The sequence below is a fragment of the Protopterus annectens genome, chromosome 2.part0 (assembly GCF_019279795.1).
Source record: "Protopterus annectens isolate FY-2018-M chromosome 2.part0, PAN1.0, whole genome shotgun sequence".
Taxonomy (NCBI): Eukaryota; Metazoa; Chordata; order Ceratodontiformes; family Protopteridae; genus Protopterus; species Protopterus annectens.
In genome coordinates, this window is record NC_056728.1 from 154,016,563 (window position 1) to 154,036,973 (window position 20,411).

Sequence of the window (20,411 nt, forward strand, 5' to 3'; positions counted from 1 at the left end):
CAAATGTTGAAGATGTGATAGGGAAGAAAGGAATAACTATGAACATATTTCTGGGAGTATAATGAGTTGGCAGACTGTAAATTTCCCTGCAGAGTACTCTAACATTCCCTGCAGACTACTCTAGCAAAAATACTGGGTTAGCAAATTGGTGTAACTAAGGAATTGATGTTTTTGAGCTATGATACAGAATCAGAATTGCCTAGAAATATTAAGGCCTTGCTGAGTTTAATTCTAGTGGCTGCCAACAAACTAATTATAAAAAATGGAAGTCAAAGTCTAAACCAGCTGTACTAGATGAAGTAGCCATAGTACCAGAGATAAAACAACTAGAACTGGGATCTTTAGAAAAGGACAGGGCCAAATTATATAGAAAAAAAATAGGAATTGTGATAATGCATGCAGATTAATGTTTTGGAGGAGAAATGAAGTTTAAGGAAGGCAGGAAATGAATGAACTTTGTAATGATTGACTGACAATGACTGCATAAACGATAATGTGATGTATAGTGTTTGCAACTGAAAAAATGTCAAGATGGTTTGTTTTCATTTATATAAAGTTGTGATTGCCTATGTCTTAAGTGATAATTCAATAAAGATGCTTTGTGTTTGAAAAAAATAAAAATTGATTTGAATTATCGAATTACTTTAATAATATACTTATTTTATAATTACTTTTAATTATTTATTTAATTGCTCATTACTGCTGATTAAAACAGAGGTGCTTATTCAGAAGAATTCAGGAATTTAATTCCTCAAGCTATATCTCTCAACTTTTTAATACAAGAAAGCTTACATCAGTAGAGGGATAAAGGCCTAAAATAGGGGCAGGTTTTAAATATTGTGCTTATAAATTTAGAAAGTTGCCAGAATAACAAGGTTTGGGTTAACATGCATTTTCTGAAGTACATGAAATCTGAAACTCAAATGTATATCATTGTTTAATTACTTCAAAACACAAATTTTATCTAGAGAAGACTAAAAATGAGTAAAAAAAAAATATGTGAAAATCTGGACAGTTGAGAGGTATGCCTCAAGCAAAGCATCAGCAAAGACATGAGGATCTTGTTAGAGCACTGTGGAGGCTTGAAGTATAATAGTCCAGTCAGACCTGATGTGGAATTATACCTGCAGGAAGTATGTGTTATACACAGCTAACAACTAGGCTAGGGGGCCTGCAGCCTTGTTCTTTTTTTCAACAGCCCATTTGCTGGAAGGGTTGTGGAAGACTATGGCTGTGGTAGAGCAAGCCTTAAGGTACAGTTATTTTGTTTCATTAGAAAGCAATGTAGGTTATTATCCTTTTGTTAGTACTGTGTAAATACATAACTGTTGTCATTAAAAAAGCCAAATGAGCTATCATCTTGAACAATTATCTACTGATAATATATACATATGCATAGTACATGTATATACTATCTGTGCAGTGTTACCTAGATTTAGTTTGTGTTCCTCACACCCAGGAATGTGTGCAAGAAGAGACCACTATCACAATTAAAAATGTGGTCTTGGTGTAAATATTAACATCCATAACACAGTGCATTTAAGTCCAACAGCAAAAGTTGCATTCAGTTAACTCCACTGTGAAAAAACATGACAACTTCATTTGTTGTGTTAGCACACACCTGCAGCTAGAAAAACAGTTCAATTAATGTCTTACAGATGTTATTAATGATATAAAAATGGAACAAAAGCAAAAGCTTAGATGTAAAAACTGAAACTGTTAAAACAATGTAATATTAAGAAAATAAATAAGCACTTATTATTTTAGACATCAGCCAGACGGCTTCTGTAATGATAAAGCAATAAATGGAAGCTCAGACACAAATGAATTCTGTGGCAACTGTTTCAGCTTGTCTAACTGAAATCTTAGAAGAAATAATTTGTTTACTGCATATAACATAAAATGAGGTTGTTGTTCTCAAAGGAAAGCATACATTAGTATTACAGTTCTTGTACTGAATTCACCAACTAGAAAACTAAGACAATATTTAAATGTTTCATCTCTTTTTGTTCAAATAATAATAATAATATACATTATAAAAAGAACATATAACCTAGAGTTAAATACTAAGGCCATTTTTTTATTCTTAGAGTCCTGGTGCTGTTTATAAAGTACCTTATACCTGGGATGTGTTTACAATATTCACAGGAACACTGAACCCCATCCAGTGTATTATATAGCTTACAATGCTACTAAAAGACATTGTTATTTTCTAGGTAACTGGAAATATCATAAATAGACACTTTTACTATATACACTACAATATAACAAACTGTTGCCATGACAAATCTTGAGTCGTGCAGTGAAAATGGCTTCTTCTGTGTTGTGCCTGCAACAATAATAACAAATGTCCATTTAGATTTTTACCTCCATATTAGCAAAGACTACTCCATCTGCAGATTTTAACAATGTTTCTATAAATAAATAAAATGAATAGCAGTTGATTTCCGGACAGCCTAGTGTGTATGTACTGTTTTTAACTTTTTTGAGTGCATGAGGTAAGCTATAATAAAATCTATCTACATTTTGAAAATCCTCTGACAAAGGGACTAATAAGTGTTTGGCTGCATTTACAGGATGTGATGGTTTGCTACACCTCTGATTTTCTTTTTCCATAATGTAATCAACACTATGCTGGTTTTCCAACGGTAATCAAGTAGCTAAAAACTGGTGCACTACAGCAGAATCACTTAAAGGGAAACTCAGAATATCACAGACCAATATGTATTGACAGAATTAATAGTAAAAATGTAACTTTTGTATGGGTTTTGGTGTTAAAATACAGGCAGCTTAAGGGTTGTGAGTGGAAATGAAATGTGTAGCAAATAGAGTTCCCAGTGTTTTCTTTACATTCAAGTCTGTTATTTTAGCTCAGAATTATGTTTTTCCATATGCTTCTCTTAAGTCTTTTTCTTGTATGACCTGTAAACCTCGTTTGTGTTTAGTTTCTGGAGGTCCACTTCCTGGTTTACAGAATCCACAAGACAAGCAGGCCAGTTGAATTTGCTTTAAGTTCTCTATTGCTTCGTTCTTCGCATTTCTCAAGAGGTCACCTTGCCCCTGAAAAAAGGAAGAAAAGTAAACAGTGTTGTGCATTTTCTAATATCCACAAGAACAAAAAATACTGTGGTTGTAACTGAATGACTGCATATTTATTCATACTATCATAAATACATTTAGGGCAGTTCATATTAGGATTTCTGCATTTCAATATTAATGTTTATACTGAACAAAACCTTTTCTAACCCTTCTCTCAAACTATGTCACATGGAATAAGCACAACAGCAACTATATAATCACAACATCAAGTGGAGAAAGGAGTAAAACCAGCAGGCTTTTTTTTTCTTTGAGAACACATGACAGAAGATAGAAATAGTGCCTTAATGCTTATTGAACTAGTTTATGAATGAATGCAGCTTACTATACTGTGAACGTAATCATCTGTGGTATCCCGGTCTGCAGAAAAGACACTCTGCACTTCCCCTCAGCAGGGACTGAGTACTAGAGTAGATAAACTGGCCCTGTCTAATTATTTACTGCAGATCCATCTCTGGCTACCAGATCTACTACTAAACCTAGTAATCTTGAAAGTTTATCCTCACCTGTAAGTCTCTCATCCTGCACCAGACATAATGGTTTAACAACTGTTCAATCTCCATATTTCTGTGGAAGCTAGGGCAGCACAGTAGTGCAGCAGTTAACGTTGTTGCCTCACAGCAAGAGGCTCTCCAATTTAATTCTCTGCTGGGGTGCTTTCTGTGCGGAGTCTGCATGTCCTCCTTGTTTTCACATGGGTTTCCTCTGGGTGCTCCGGTTTCCTCTCACATTCCAAAGACATGCATCTGGAGCATTTCTCCCTTGGCCTCTGCTGAAAATAGGCTCTGCACTACTTGACTTCCCCGGTCAACAAATGTTAAATAAATAAATTAAACCTAATGGCTTAATGACTGCTCAGTATCCATATTTATGTGGAAGCTAGGGCTTCTCCATGTGTTATTATGGCTATCCAGTTTTAACCATTTTGGCTATATCTGACTGCACAATAATTAATAGCATTGCATATTTATTGCTATGGGACAGATTTATAAACCCTGTAAGCTACAATGCAAGGGCTTTACGCACCAGAGAATGGTGCAAAAATCCTGTCTGATTCATAAACCCCACTAATGGCAGGCAGCAGGATTAAGCAAGACCTTCCTGTGTAATCCTGTTCCATGGCATCCAAGCCAGCATCCCCCTATACTAACGGGACCACCCCAAAAATCATACTCCAGGTCCCATAACATGAGCTACAGGACAGTGATAGCACAGAATCAACCACTGTGGCAGCAGTGGCTGAAGGAATTCCCTTCCAATGTTCGTTTGTTGCTCTGAGCAGACAGCTCAAAGTGACAAACTATCATTGTTATATTGCAGAATTCACTTATATCTTCAATGCATGGTAGGAAAATCCCTACTGGTAGCAAAGTCCCACACAGTGCAGGCAAGCTTGCTAACATACATTATCTTGTATCACCCCTCCTGGAGATGCTGGCAAGCTCCAGCCAATAGAAGCCCACAGAGCATCAGATTCCCTCATAACCATCCTAATCCTGGCCCAATTCCACAAATTGACAATAATCCACAAAAACAAACATCCAATGATGTTTCTACCTCTATAACACTAGGTAACTCTCTCAGAATAGCTCAACTTAATATCCGTAGCATTAACAACAAACTTAGTCAATTGCATGCTCTTTTACAAGTGCATGCATTTGATATCCTTTGCCTTACAGAAACTTGGTTGAAACCTTCTACTCATGACCTAGAAATAACCCCACCTGGATATAACATCCTAAGATGCGACCGCACATCCAAAAAGGGTGGGGGTGTAGCCATCTTGTATAAATCTGAACTTCTAGTTTCATCCCATAATGTGTTACTACCCTCAAATACCAATGTAGAAACCCTTACCATAAAACTCCAAATTAATAAATCTAAATCTATCTATATAATCTGCTCCTACATTCCTCCAGGAAAAAATATTAACACTCTAGAAAATATTTTTAGTAGCCTTTCCATCCTCCTACCTCAAGAAACTATTGTACTAGGTGACTTTAACATAGACTGGACTACGTGTAACTCCCCCAACCCTAACACCCACATAAATCTATATGGTTTCACTCAAATAATAAACACCCCCACAAGAATCCACAAACCTAGTAATAAGGAAACTACTCTTAACTGGATCCTTATAAACAGTCATCCTGAAACTTATACACCTGGAACTCTCCCAGATGACATTAGTGACCATGTTCTAACCTACATAACAAAACAAAAGGTATACAGCCCTAATAATAACAATTTTTAACCTACCGTTCTAAAAAAACACTTACAAACCAAGACCTTTCAAAATGAGCTAAAGGCCTTGTAACTGGTCACCTCTAAAGCAACTTAAACTGGATGAAGCAGTTTCTTACTTTAATACTAAATTCCTACAAATCCTAAACTGCCATGCCCCCCTCCGCTCTTCCCAAGTTAGGACCAAAATAGCCCCATGGCTCACAAAACAAACCAGAGAAAAGATGTTCCTACGGAACAAAATATGGGCCAAATGGAGAGCCTCTAAGAGCTCTGCAGACCACCTATACTTTAAATAGCTAAGAAATGCTATCAAAAAGGACATTATCTTTGACAAGAAAAACTATTATTCCCACCTTCAACAATCTCACTCAAAAACCCTCAAAAGTTTTGGTCAGGCATCAATAAACTTCTCAAACCAGGACAGGATAAAACTCCAACATCATCCTCAATTCCCCATAATTGTCCTATGCAAATAGCTGATGCCTTTAACAATTACTTCAATTAAACTATTCAAACTCTAGCAAAAACACTATCTCCCATTACCCCCTGTCCTTTACAATATACAAACAGTTCAGTTCTTTCCTTCCATATACAACCTGTGCCAACATCCATTATCTGCAAACTCCTTCAAAAACTCAAACCTTGCACCCCTTCTGCTGACCATCTGCCAGCAGAATACCTTCAAATAGCTTCCAAAGCCATAGCATATCCCATATCCATCCTTATAAACAGAACAATCACAGAAGGTACCATCCCTTCCATATGGATAGTCTCCCATATAATCCCCTTACATAAAGGAGGGAAATCCACTGATATCTCCAACTTCCGACCAATTGCATTACTCTCTCCACTAGCCAAAATAATGGAAAAATGTATTCACCATCAACTACTTCAATACCTGCTCCATAATAATTTACCTGCCAACTGCCAGCATGGCTTTAGGCCCTTTCATAGCACTACGACTGTCCTGCTAACTTTTACTGACTGTATAAACAGGAATCGAAACAATAACTCTCTCTCTTCTGCACTATTCATTGACCTATCAAAAGCCTTTGACATGGTCAACCATAACTTACTTATCTGTGTGCTAAAAGCCCAATCTCTTGATCTACAAGCAGTTCTTTTTTTTAAATCCTATCTACAAAATAGATAACAAGCAGTGCTCTGGGTCAATAATCTCTCCATACCCCTCCCCATGAACATTGGAGTCCCTCAAGGCTCTATCCTAGGCCCTCTTCTTTTTTCCATTTTTATTAATGATCTCTATACTATTTTTCCTCAAGCCACCTGTATACAATACGCTGATGACTCTACTTTAATCTGTACTGCTAAGTCATCAACCTCTCTGCAGACGCTTACTCAAACTGTATTCACATCTGTTGAAAATTGGTTCACCCATCATTGCCTCCTCCTTAACCCCAAAAAAACAAAATTATACTTTTTATTCCCACCCAAAAGTCACCACAAATCCACTTCACAATTACCTCTAATAATGGAACTAGTATTTCCCCTGATACTACTACACATCTCCTGGGCATAACCCAGATCATAATCTCAGCTATGATGATCATATCAACAATACTATAAAAACTGTCAATAAAAAACTAGGCTCCCTGTATAGAATCAAACCCTTCCTCACACCGCTAGCTAGAACCACCATTGCCCAGACTCATCTCACTTCTACCCTATTCTATGCTTCTGTCATATATACCAATCTGAGAAAAGAACAAGGCACAAAACACTTGTAAACAAATCCACAAATTCGAACAACTGTAGAGTCTTCACACAGGTTTAATATACTTGACAAAGACATAGACTTAAAGCGCTTTTCATTTGCTAACATGCAAACTTCTTCAGAAGTACCAATACAAACAATTAACTGTTCTTAAGTAAGCACTCAATCAAAAAATGTGGGAAACAACACAATTAATTACTTAAAGAAACACTATCCCTGCAAAAAAATGTTATATTTTAAAATTATTTTCAGACTAATTTCTCATGTACCTAAAAATACATTAAAAACATTAGTTAATTAAAATGACATTAGAACAATAAAAGCACCATTTAACTGCATTACTACATTACTACAAGAGTGTTCACAGACAAAGAACATAATAACACATTCTAATGAACTTTATCTTTGTAAACTTTTAAGCTTAACAACACTAGTGGTGGAACATGATTCATTCCAACCTGGTATATTAAATGCATTTAGTTTAATCTGCCAAATTAGTTCCATCTCTTCTAATTTGAATGAAAACAGACCACCCCTAGTGTCATACAAGATTGTCTGTGACCAGGAATTTAAATTGATGATGCACATTTAAATGAATATACTTAGCTAAGGCATTGTCCAATTTATTATGACTAATGGCATAAAGATGTTCGTATAGTCTATCCCGGAACCTATGTTCCGTTTTGCCCACATAAAATGTGGGACAACTTGAGCATCTTGCCAAATAAACTATGGACCTAGTGTTACAATTAAACCTTGATCTTAATTTATAATGTTGCCCATTTATTACAAAGAAATTGGTAACATCAATATGTTTACAGTAATTACAATTTTCACATTTAAACATCCCTGCTATTCTAGAGACCTTAATTTGCCATCTCTTTAATAGATTCTTCAGGTTACTACCCAGTTTAAACACTATAGATGGTGCACTGCCCAATTTCTCAAATAAAACCTGGTTACCCCTAAAAAGGTCCCAGTTCTTTCGCACTATTTGGACTATAAAATTACTCTGTGTATTAAATGTAGTTATAAAACTACATTGTGAATTATGAACATTCTGTGCAGACAACTTACTAGTAACCGCTTTAATTAATACTTCTGGTGCCTCAGCGCTAGAGCATGCTAAAGGTTTAATCACCAAAATTGGTTTAAAGATCAACTTTTCTCTTTTATGAGTGACTTCTTCTATTAAATAGTCCAATAAAGGTTCCGGATAGCCACGATGCATAAACATTTTTTTCAAAAATAAACATTCTTTATGAAAATCATCGTCTTGGCTGGTGATACATGTAGCCCTCACTAGCTGACCTTTAATGACAGACCTTTTTGATGGAAAGGATGGCAACTAGTGAAATGAAGAAAGGAATTAGAATATGTACCTTTCCTAAAAGTTTGAGCAGTAAAACACCCTAATGTGCTATTTTTAGTTAACCAAATGTCTAAATATGATATGGCTTCAATACTAAAACTGTATGTAAACTGCAGACAATCTGTGGTCTCATTGAACCTATCTACCAACTCACGTGCTATTTTTTCATCACCTCTAAGCAGGACGAAAATATCGTCCAGAAATTCGGCTACCCATTCAATGCTGACCTGATGTGGAATACATGTGTATAGGTCCCTGACATCAATTGTTAAGAAGTTGCAGTCCTCCTTATATTCTAGGTCATTCACATTAGCCAAGAATGACCAGGAATCTTTACACATTTGCTTTTCTAAGACCACAAATTTCTGCAACATTGAGTCAATGACCTTAGAACATGCATAAGTTGGAGACCCACAACTGTCAACAAGTGGCCTCATAGGTGGATCTTCTAAATCCTTATGTATTTTTGGAATTCTGAACATGGACGTATATCTAGGAAACAAAGTAACCACATAGTTGAGCACTACTTGATCTATACGGCCCTCTATAAACAAATCATTTAAACATATTTTGATTAAATTATAAGCCTTATTGGCTTCTGATCTAGAACTCTCTTGATAAGTTCCACTACTCAACAATCTTTCCATTCGATCAATATAATCGGCCCTATCAAATACCACTAATCCAGCCCCTTTATCAGGTTTACACAACCGTATATCTTGAGATTGAATATATTTTAAATAGTCACATTCACTATTGTAACTATCACAACAATATTTTAAATTTAACCTATGGTTAACCATATACCTCAGGCCCAATTCACACAGCTGTTAAAAGGTTTGAAGAACTGGATGTAATGGGGGATTATAAGTACTTGGGGTACGGAACATGTGGGCACCTATTGTATTTGCTGAATTCGCAAAGAGCAACTGAAAGTTTAACTTTCTAGTAAAGGTCTTTAACTCAATTATAGTTTTAGCAATATCCATTTGATGCCATGGTACATAGGTATAACCTTTAAAGTTCACTATAAAGAAATTTCACTGGCTGAAAAATTATAAACTTTAAAATCTTCCTCCTTATTAACAATTACTCTGGGTCCTGTTAATTGTTGATATGATTCTACAGAACTGACTAGTGATGTAAAGAACAATTAACATCATTGCCAACCTGAACATGTAACCCATCACCAGCACACACAGACAGAGGGGAAGAAACCCTAGTGAGGTTAATACTGCCTCACCAAAGGAATCTTTCACTAACATTACATTTGTTTCCAGTTGTAATTTTGTTTGCCCCTGTTCCCCTGGGCATTTATCTGTTGTTTCGGCCTGGCACCTGTGTAATTGGCCTGCCGAAAATCCTGCTGATGGTTGCCATTCTGGTTAAAAAATTGTCTGTTATTATAATTGTAATTCACTCGAGGGGCATTTTGCAGCCTCTCACTCCTCTGAATTTCAGGCTGACTAGAACCATTCACACCGAGTTCATCAACGTTATCAAGATCATCCATCCAAACATTGTTCCTGTTATTCGTAACCAACATATGTTCTCCAGTTTGCACTGGTGGACCTACAGTCAAATTACTTGGTTGCTGTAAATCAACCCCTTGTTGGTTAGAAACCAATTGACCAGGACGCCAAACTTGGGCAAGCGAAGGGGGTGGATAAGCTACCTCTTGACTATACGCTTTACAGTCACGATCCAATTTCTTGATGTTGTTTCCCTTAAGCTTGTTCATGTGCTGGTCAATACTAGAAAAAACTCTGCTATAGTCAAATTTATATCTCTCAAATTCTAAGTCACTGTGCACTTTACTATCTAACTCGTTGATTGTATTGGATATAACATCAATGAACAATGAGTAATGTTTAATCATTAATTCGATAAGCTCGAAACCTTGCTTATCAAAAAGTTGAATTAACTCAGTATGAAAAGGCGAGTCTTTGACTAAACCAGTCGGATATTGTACTCTGCGTAAGCCTTTAGGAACAACTCTTTGCTTTAAACATTCTTTGAAATAAGAAATTTCGAGCTGAGTTTTTTTAAGCTTCAACAAATAAGCATCTATCATTTTCAAATTATGAACAATGTCAGGAGAACCAAAATTGTTACCTCTCCCTGACTGTGAATCGCCAGAAGAAGCCAAATCCACCGTAGAAAAAGAATAATTATCTGCGATCCATGATGCTAAGGACAAAGGATTCCCATTGCTATCCTGCCGATAAACAGAACTACTCTGGTGGTGTAGTAATGATTGACCCTGAATAGTTTCTTGCTGGTTAATAGTACCTTGACTCTGAATGTGCAGTAGCTGATTAGACAAATGGTTAGCGTCCAAACTTGATGGTACTCGTACCATCCCCACAGGTCCTTGAGCTGCCTGTGGCATTGAAACATCTGCTTGACCCTCATCAGTAATAGCTGCCTGCTGCCTTGTCCGTGGTAAACTTCCATTGTCCGTTGAACTATCTATTATCACTCTATCATGCTGGTTAATGGAATGGTCACCAGTAACCACTCGTGTTCGTACATTGATACCATTATCATTCAGGGGAATTAAGTCTTTAAGTTCCTGCTGGTTTTTATCCAGTTGGTCAAGTCTGTGAAAAATAGACTCGATTTTACTAACCAGTGATGTTAACACGTTGTTATTTAGTAATGGAGCAGTCACATCCGTACCTGGTGAACGCATAATGTTCCCTTCACCAGGTGGAAGTCCCGTTACTATACGTTCTTCCTATGAAAACAGACTCTGACTAGGAGTTGAATCTGACACCATCACAAACTGAGAAAAGACCAGGGCACAAAACATGTGTAAACAAATCCATAAATTTGAACAACTGTAGAGTCTTCACACAGGTTTAATATACTTGACAAAGATATAGACTTAAAGCACTTTTTGTTTGCTAACATGCAAACTTCTTCAGAAGTACCAATACAAACAATTAACTATTCTTAAATAAGCACTCAATCAAAAAATGCGGGAAACAACAATTAATTACTTAAAGAAACACTACCCCTGCAAAAAAATGTTATATTTTAAAATTATTTTCACACTAATTTCTCATGTACCTAAAAATACATTAAAAACATTAGTTAATTAAAATGACATTAGAACAATAAAAGCTCCATTAAACTGCATTACTTCATTACTACAAGAGTGTTCACAGACAAAGACGATAATAACACATTCTAATGAACTTTATCTTTGTAAACTTTTAAGCTTAAGAACACTAGTGATGGAACAGGATTCATTCAAACCTGGTATATTAAATGCATTTAGTTTAATCTGCCAAATTAGTTCCAACTCTTCTAATTTGAATGAAAACAGACCACCCTAGTGTCATACAAGATATTGTCTATGATCATGAATTTAAATTGATGATGCACATTTAAATGAATATGCTTAGCAAAGGCATTGTCCAATTTATTATGACTAATGGCATAAAGATGTTCGTATATTCTATCCCGGAATCTACGTTCCGTTTTGCCCACATAAAATGCGGGACAACTTGAGCATCTTGCCAAATAAACTATGGATCTAGTGTTACAATTAAACCTTGATCTTAATTTATAATGTTGCCCATTTATTATAAAGAAATTGGTAACATCAATATGTTTACAGTAATTACAATTTTTGCATTTAAACATCCCTGCTATTCTAGAGACCTTAATTTGCCATCTCTCTAATAGATTATTCAGGTTACTATAAGTGGTGCACTGCCCAATTTCTCAAATAAAACCTGGTTACCCCTAAAAAGGTCCCAGTTCTTTCGCACCATTTGGACTATAAAATTACTCTGAGCATTAAATGTAGTCATAAAACTACATTGTGAATTATGAACATTCTGTGCAGACAACTTACTAGTAACCGCTTTAATTAATACTTCTGGTGTCCCAGCGCTAGAACATGCTAAAGGTTTAATCACCAAAATCGGTTTAAAGATCAACTTTTCTCTTTTATGAGTGACTCCTTCTATTAAAGAGTCCAATAAAGGTTCCAGATAGCCACGATGCATAAACATTTTTTTCAAAAATAAACATTCTTTATGAAAATCATCGTCTCGGCTAGTGATACGTGAAGCCCTCACTAGTTGACCTTTAATGACAGACCTTTTTTGATGAAAATATGGCAACTAGTGAAATGAAGAAAGGAATTAGAATATGTACCTTTCCTAAAAATCTGAGCAGTAAAACACCCTAATGTGCTATTTTTAGTTAACCAAATGTCTACATATGATATGGCTTCAGTACTGAAACTATATGTAAACTGCAGAAAATCTGTGGTCTCATTGAACCTATCTACCAACTCACGTGCTACTTCTTCTTCACCTCTAAGCAGGACGAAAATATCGTCCAGAAATCTGGTATAATATACCAGACATTCAGAGACATTTTTGTCATTTAGCATGAAGTTGGATTCCATCACTAGTGTTCTTAAGCTTAAAAGTTTACAAAGATAAAGTTCATTAGAATGTGTTATTATCTTCTTTGTCTGTGAATACTCTTGTAGTAATGTAGTAATGCAGTTCAATGGAGCTTTTATTGTTCTAATGTTATTTTAACTAACTAATGTTTTTAATGCATTTTTAGGTACATGAGAAATTAGTGTGAAAATAATTTTAAAATATAACATTTTTTGCAGGGGTAGTGTTTCTTTAAGTAATTAATTGTTGTTTCCCGCATTTTTTTGATTGAGTGCTTATTTAAGAACAGTTAATTGTTTGTATTGGTACTTCTGAAGAAGTTTGCATGTTAGCAAACGAAAAGCGTTTTAAGTCTATATCTTTGTCAAGTATATTAAACCTGTGTGAAGACTCTACAGTTGTTTGAATTTGTGGATATATACCAATCTATCAAAGCACAATCTTAGCAAGCTCGAAACTAGCTATAATAATATAGTCAGATTTGCCACTGGCTTCCCTTTTAGAACACACCACTGTCTCAACCTTAAACAATTTGGATGGTCATAACTACAAAACCAACTACTATATAATCAACTTGTGATCACACAAAAAATTCTTTATCACCCAAATAATACCCCTATCCTCTCTAACCTGATCTCCCCATATAAAAATCTTACAACACTACGCTCAGCTAATAAGTTACTAATTTCCAATATTAAATCTAATAATAAAGCTGGGGACTCACTTTTTACCAGTGTTGTGGGCAGAATCTGGAACAAGCTTCCTAGAACACTCACATCTCTCTCATCTACACCACTCTTCAAAAAACATCTCAAAGAACGTCTAAAAATACATTGGCTTTGTCCCTGATCTAAACCTGACTGAATCATACTTTTCCTCTTATATCTCTTCTTGCTATACCCCTTCCTCCTGGGCTACGGCCCCTCTGCAGCATTAATCAATAGAAGCTAACTTTATACTTGCCCTTGTGTTTTCCTGCCTTTTTTCTTTCTCCTTCTTTGACTTAATGAATGATAATTTTAAAATATTGTGTAAACTTGTACTTGATTGTATCTTAAACCTACACAAAGACTTTGTGCTTGATTATTTCTTAAACCTATGCAAAGACTCTGTACTATTGTGCATAGAAACAATTTTTATTTTTTTCTTCCAAACATTTTTGCTCTCTAATGTATTTGAATCTAGTCATTTTTTAATTATTATATTTTGTAATTTATTTATGCTTGGAGCTTTTCTCCCCGGGCCTCTACTGAAAATGGACATGTATCCAGCTAGACTAGCCTGGTCAGTAAATATAAAATAAATAAAAAATAAATAAATAAAACCATAATATGGTAATGATTGCTGTGCTTTAGTCACAGTCATGCAAGTCTGTAGTGTATGTACACCTTTCTTAACTATACACCTACCAAGCAGCTAAAGTAACTATGTGATGTGGAAATCTACACAGTATTTTGATATATAATGTTCTAAAGTGCAAAAACAAGAGCTACCTACCAGTCACAAGCAGAGGAATACCTCACCACCTGCATTAACAGGTGCTTCTGTGTGCCTCTCAAGAAAAGGTCACAGTGACTGAGTGCCCCAGGGAAGTGCCACATTTGATTTCTTTGAATGGCAGCAGTTCCACAGTGACATTCTAAAGACAGTGTGCAAAATGTCCATGTTAGGTAATGAGATGTGTATACATAATTACGTTTTACTCTGAGTCAGCTTCCATTTTTGCAATCTTGCCTGTTGATCAGGGGTGTTACTGGGCATGTGCACAGGGATGGGAAAATAATATAAAACATTCCCCGGCACGAGCATGATGCTGCATTGACATCCCTGACTTCTTCGCCAACCCAGAAATTAGGTCAGAAATAGCTGAGATGATGTTAAGATTAAGCTGGTAAGTACAGGAACCGGAAGCAGCTGATGGGCAGCTGCTGGGAGAAAAAAAAAAAGATATGAAGTCAAAGTATCATTAGAGTCTGCAACCCTATAAAAGGATCTGAAACAACTATAAAGGAGTATTCTGACTCAGACAGACTATACACTCACTATCATAGCACTTGCTTCTGTCCAGAAAAGAGGAGACTTACAGATGTGTGGCTTAAGCCTATGTGACCACTTTCATTGTAACTTATTCTGCCTTTGTTACCATCAGCCCCAAGACTTCTTCCACCTCTATTACACCCCTTCTTTCCCTGCTAGTTCCTCATTTGATGCCCCTAGCAACAGAATACCCTTCTAGAAGTACCTGTCCTGCCTTTACTTGGCAGAATCTCCTGTCCTTCCTGGTATCTAACTGTATTCCCCTGTGTCTCCCATTTGAACACCTCCACTCTCTGCTGAGCTCATTCTTACTGACCACCTTCCTCACTTTTCTTCTTCCATGTTTCTCTGTTTATCTCCTGTCTTTTTGCTTTCTTCTTGCCTTTGGTGACTGTTGTTTTGCTCTACCTTTGCTTCCAGCCCCATGCCCTTTACTCCTCTATCCTGTTACCTCATCTCTGCTGTGTTCTCATCCTTTTACATCTTCTACCAGCCCCTCTCATCAAATTTATCCATGCCCAGGGCTACCCCTATTCAATAATCATTTTGCTGTCTCGTGGCTGTAGCACACCTGCTTTTTTACCTTTCTCTTTGTTTCCATTAATAACCACTCTCTCATACTGACTCTCATGTTTTCTGCACTGTCAATAGAGCTCTTTCTGATCTTCTCAGTTCCCACAACCCCTCTATAGCTTTCCTATCCTCCCAATAAACCCACTGTATAAGGAGCTAAGCTGGATTGATATTCCACAAACGTTTTTACTTGTATGATCCCCACTATCTTCCTACCTTAAAATAAAGAATTTTCCTATCACTCAGTCTCTCTCTTTCTCTCCCTCTCTAATACCTAATATATTTTACTTGCCTTATTATATCCTGGTAGTTGTTTTTTTTCCTTTTCTTACTTGTTCTGGTTCTGTATCACATTCCCCCAAGCGCGTGCATGCACACACACACACACACACACACACACACACACACACACACACACACACACACACACACACACACACACACACACACACACACACACACACACACACACACACACACACACACACACACACACACACACACAAGGTATTCTGCTTTGTTAGCTTTGCTATACATTCTCTATTCCTGCCTGAAGTCACAGGGTTAATATACTGCATTGCCATGTTTTGTAGTAAAAGTGCTTGCTAGTGTTCACAGACTTCTCATACTTATTAAAAGCATGGTTTTACTACAGCAACAAGTGTGTCATCTGTCTGCAGCCATTTGTGTCAAATGGCTTCCCTGTGGCAAAACAATCTCTCTTTTATCTCTCATATCCTCTTGCTACCAAACCTTCATCATCTGAATTGTTTTTCTTCTTACTCCTTCAATTAGATGGTAACTGCTAACCTACCTATGCCATGTAGTGGCTTGTACAAAGCTCTTAATTGTTTCACATAACCCATAAAACATCATGTATCTTTGTAAGACAGTGCTCAGTCACCCAAGGGAGAACACAATATCTTCTTAGCTCGAGCTTAGCAGCCAGTTGTGACAGATGGTGACTTCAAAGCAAGAGGAAGAGCTATAGGAAGTGTCACCACTTTTTCCTACATCTAAAAAAACAAGACAGCAGGTGTGGTCAATCATATAACATCACAGCTGATATGGGCAAGACTGTATTGGAATAAACTGGAAGCAAATGAATGAAGATGAAGCTCTAGATAGGGAACGGTAGTCCAAAAGAAACCATGAGTTCTTGATGCTCTGTAGTACATATTAGTGTTTTCCCAAACTTTTGATATAATGAGTGCCTGAACAAAAAACAGGGTAAGAAAAGAAATTCAATCATTTTTTTAAGGAAGAAATCAATTATATCCAATGCTTATTATTCAAAGCGGACAAAACAATACTTCCAATACACTGAGTTTACAAACACTTGAGAGAGGATATACAAGTCACATATAGGATTATTAAAGTATAAACGATCAAGAGACATTATGGTGAGTGTTGCCTTGAACATCAACTCAAACAGAAGGAGTAATGTTGCATTGTGCCACTTTAATGACTGTGAATACCTCAGGTATCTACTTCTGATTAAATGAATGAATAAACAAATAATGACTACAGTCATGCAATTCAGTTCACTGCTGTCAAACACATGCAGTGCAACACACTGCACAGACACAGACAAATGTGCTGACCAATTACTGACACTTTTTTGACTCTGTATACCTCAAATGTCTGACAGGAATAAAATAAATACAAAAATAAATGGATAATGATCATGATAATGTATTTCACTAATGTCAGATATTTAAGCAATGACCCATGACTGAGTGTGGGGAATTCTGGATTTATCCACTGTCGGTGTGGTTTGATCATGAGGGCAAAGCCCAGTCATTGGTTATTTCTATTATACAATGACATTATTTAAGAAAGAAATTGCTTATGTTTCTTAAATAATGTCTTTGCATAATGGCACTTTAGTGTTCCTCTGCAATGTTCTGTGTTCCATATTTGCTGATGTACTGTACATGCATATGGGACTTACTCTCCCATGCTTGCACAGTAAATTAGTGCTGTTCAAGAGAAGTAATGGAGAAAAGAGAATCTCTGTTGCTGATTTTTTTCCTGCCAGTTTTAATGCCAAATACCTGGACAAAGTCCTACATAATGGGGGGGGGGGTGCATAGGTCCAAAAACAGGGACAGAGTTTATTGCTTTTATAAGCTTAGAAAGTTTCTAGAACAAGAGGTTTTGTGTTAACTGTACATATTTATGAAGGATATGAATCCAAAACCTCAAATGTCTGTCAGTCTGTAATGATTTGCATCCCCAGTGGCTTGCCAGAAAACTGTATTTTTTATGAGGAAAAGGTGCAAACTATGAAGCAAAAATCTGGTTATTCTGGATATTCTGCATACTTTTGATTCTTTAGTTTTGCAGAACATACCTGATTTGTCTTGCATTTTGCTCTTTCACAGCATAAGCCAATAGAAAAGTATGGCCGCTCAATGGTACTTCAGCAGCCAGATTTTTTTCTCTTGGTATATAATTGACTTAAAACAGGCATGCTGGTTGGGCTGTCCAGCCAGCGTGCACACTTTTGAATACTAATGATAAGTCATTGTATAATTAGAGTGCAACCCACTGCAACCTCCCAACACAAGTATGTCAGTTTATTGACTCTGTACACCTCAGGTGTATGACCTGTTAGGGAAGGAGAGGAGTGAAATAGATGGTGAATCTTTAATAAGGTATAACAACTTATTGTCTCTTGGTGGGTACATTGCAAAAGCTGGGCTATTTTGAAAACAGCTCAGCATTTCAAAACATACAGCAGAAGAATAAGCCAACATACTTTTTTTCTTTTACAGAACTCAGTATTCTATATTTGGGCAAAGGCATGTGTGAAGTTCATACTGTATACCCCTGGAATTCTGAAACCCACACCCCCAGGATCTCTAAATATACTAACTCCAAAACTGTACAACACTGTGAGAAAGGAGAAACTTCTTTACCCCCACTTTTCTACAATTGCACTGTTTAAAGTGGGCATGTTCTAATAAAACATGGGAATTGGTAAAAAACACCAATCAATTTTTGTTTTGATAAAAACCCACTTGATAGATGGCATGTCTTCCACAGTGGGTGTACATGGGTGTATATGCACAGTTACCACATAGTCTGTGTTTAGAATACAGACCAGACAGCCTCACAGTATACTGAAACAGATGTCCCTCCAGAGCAAACTGAATGAACTTCCTGTTTCCCCCAAACTCATCTGCCAGATGGCATTTATCATGTCCACTAACACCATTCAGAGACCCAGTCTTAGTACAAATATGCGCATCTAAAGAGTCATCATCTGCAATTTGATATATTAGGTGTGTTTATTGAATTCACTGAGGTCCTTGCTGGAATGCACATCTTCCACCACCCTTTAAAGCATGAAAGAAGCACAAGAGAACCTTTATATGGACTCCCATTTTTTAAAAAAAGAACTGGTTAATAACTGGTATCCCCAGTGACCACCAGTCACATATCAGTTGGCAACCAACACTATGGTTCTTATATGCTCATCCTTGTTTGACTAGGGTCTCTTTCTCAAATGCTTACATTTTCCCTATACCCTGATTCACCAGGTCAGGTCACCTGTGAGAAGCTTCTTATGGTTACAGGCATCTCTCAAGTCATCTAGTAGTCTCAGTTTTATCTATTTAGCTACAGCTATGTGGAACTGATTGACCATCATAGGCCATGGATTTGTGAGACTCAGTCTTCATTTGAGGGTCCTTAAAGTACCATGTTCTTAAGGTGTATTTGAAATCAGGAAAAATGTTTGGTAACAGCTCTCTTATTTTAAGTCAGTGTTCAGCTAATTGCAGCTGTTATTCTACTTCTTTGTTTATTGCATTGTTCTTCTGTTAATGTACTCTGGTCATCACTTGATACCCTTATTACAATTCCATACAGTTTAATTAAATGTTGTATTGTTATCTTGTACACTCTTTGGTTTCAAGTATTTAAATAAACAAACTGAACTGACTTTTGATAACAAGAGACACTACCTGTGGCTCCAGCTGATTTTTGTTGTACTGCCATTTTCCTGTCTTTACTTTTCCCTTTTTGTGCAAAAGAGAGGGACCCAGGTAGTATCTCCAACTTGCTAGTGAACTGTCCACTGCCAGGACCTGTGGTAGGTTCTTCCTCAGGATATGAAGGCTCAAACTGACATTTATGAGAACAGTCTATATATCCAAAGTAGGTCTGAAGCCAAAAGAAGATATGTGAGGGCATAATGACTTTATAGTCATTTTCAGCGCATAATCTCACCTGAGTATCTGGTGCCAACAAGGAGTAAGGACCCATAAAGACTGTAGCTGTAATACGTTCAAGAAACACAAGAGAATCTGAGCTTTGAACCTCTGCTGAGTCCTTATTATCACTGCCAAAGCCACAACTTCTTACGCCCTCTGCATGAATAGGACCTAACCTCTACTGAGGAGTACCCACTGTTGCCCAAGTGAAGACAGCTCTCTGAGTCAGGAGGACCAGAGGGGACTTCTCCCAGTTTATTGAGTCCCTAAAAGTTCATATCAAAGTAGACATCATTCCACCAGAATGGGGCATCCAGGATAGTTATCCCTGAACAGGTAGAGTGAAAACCACTTCTTCCTGCAGAGGTACATGTCTGACCATGCTGCTGTATCCGAAGTATCATTCACAGGTACAGTAGTCTACATAAAAGTCTGCTGTAGAAGTTATTTTAAAAGTCTTTAATTGAGATGCCCTGATCCTAGAGTCAGGAAAGCCTGCATGCTTTCCAGGGCCTGATTCACAACACATGACTGGAGTCTGAACAGGTGAGGCAAATAAATAAAGAGGCTATGTCTCTTGGTGGCAGAAGAGAAAATTCTACTGACAATGAGGTCAAAGACTTGACTTTCGTATCAGATATTATGATGGAAATGTGTTAAACTGAAAATGATTGATTAAAATGTATTGTACCAGTGTG

At 36.8% G+C, this 20,411-nt stretch overlaps 1 protein-coding gene across 1 annotated transcript in view; it reads right to left on the minus strand.

Annotated features, from left to right (window-relative positions):
- Positions 1-1,865: 1,865 nt before the first annotated feature.
- The window catches only part of PLCL1 (phospholipase C like 1 (inactive)), a 382,997-nt gene continuing 364,451 nt past the window's right edge, over positions 1,866-20,411 (minus strand). Inside the window, exon 5 of the mRNA XM_044060641.1 lies at positions 1,866-3,060. Coding sequence (XP_043916576.1) covers positions 2,878-3,060 — 183 coding nt within the window. The 3' untranslated portion in view covers positions 1,866-2,877. The remainder of the gene's footprint in view (positions 3,061-20,411) is intronic.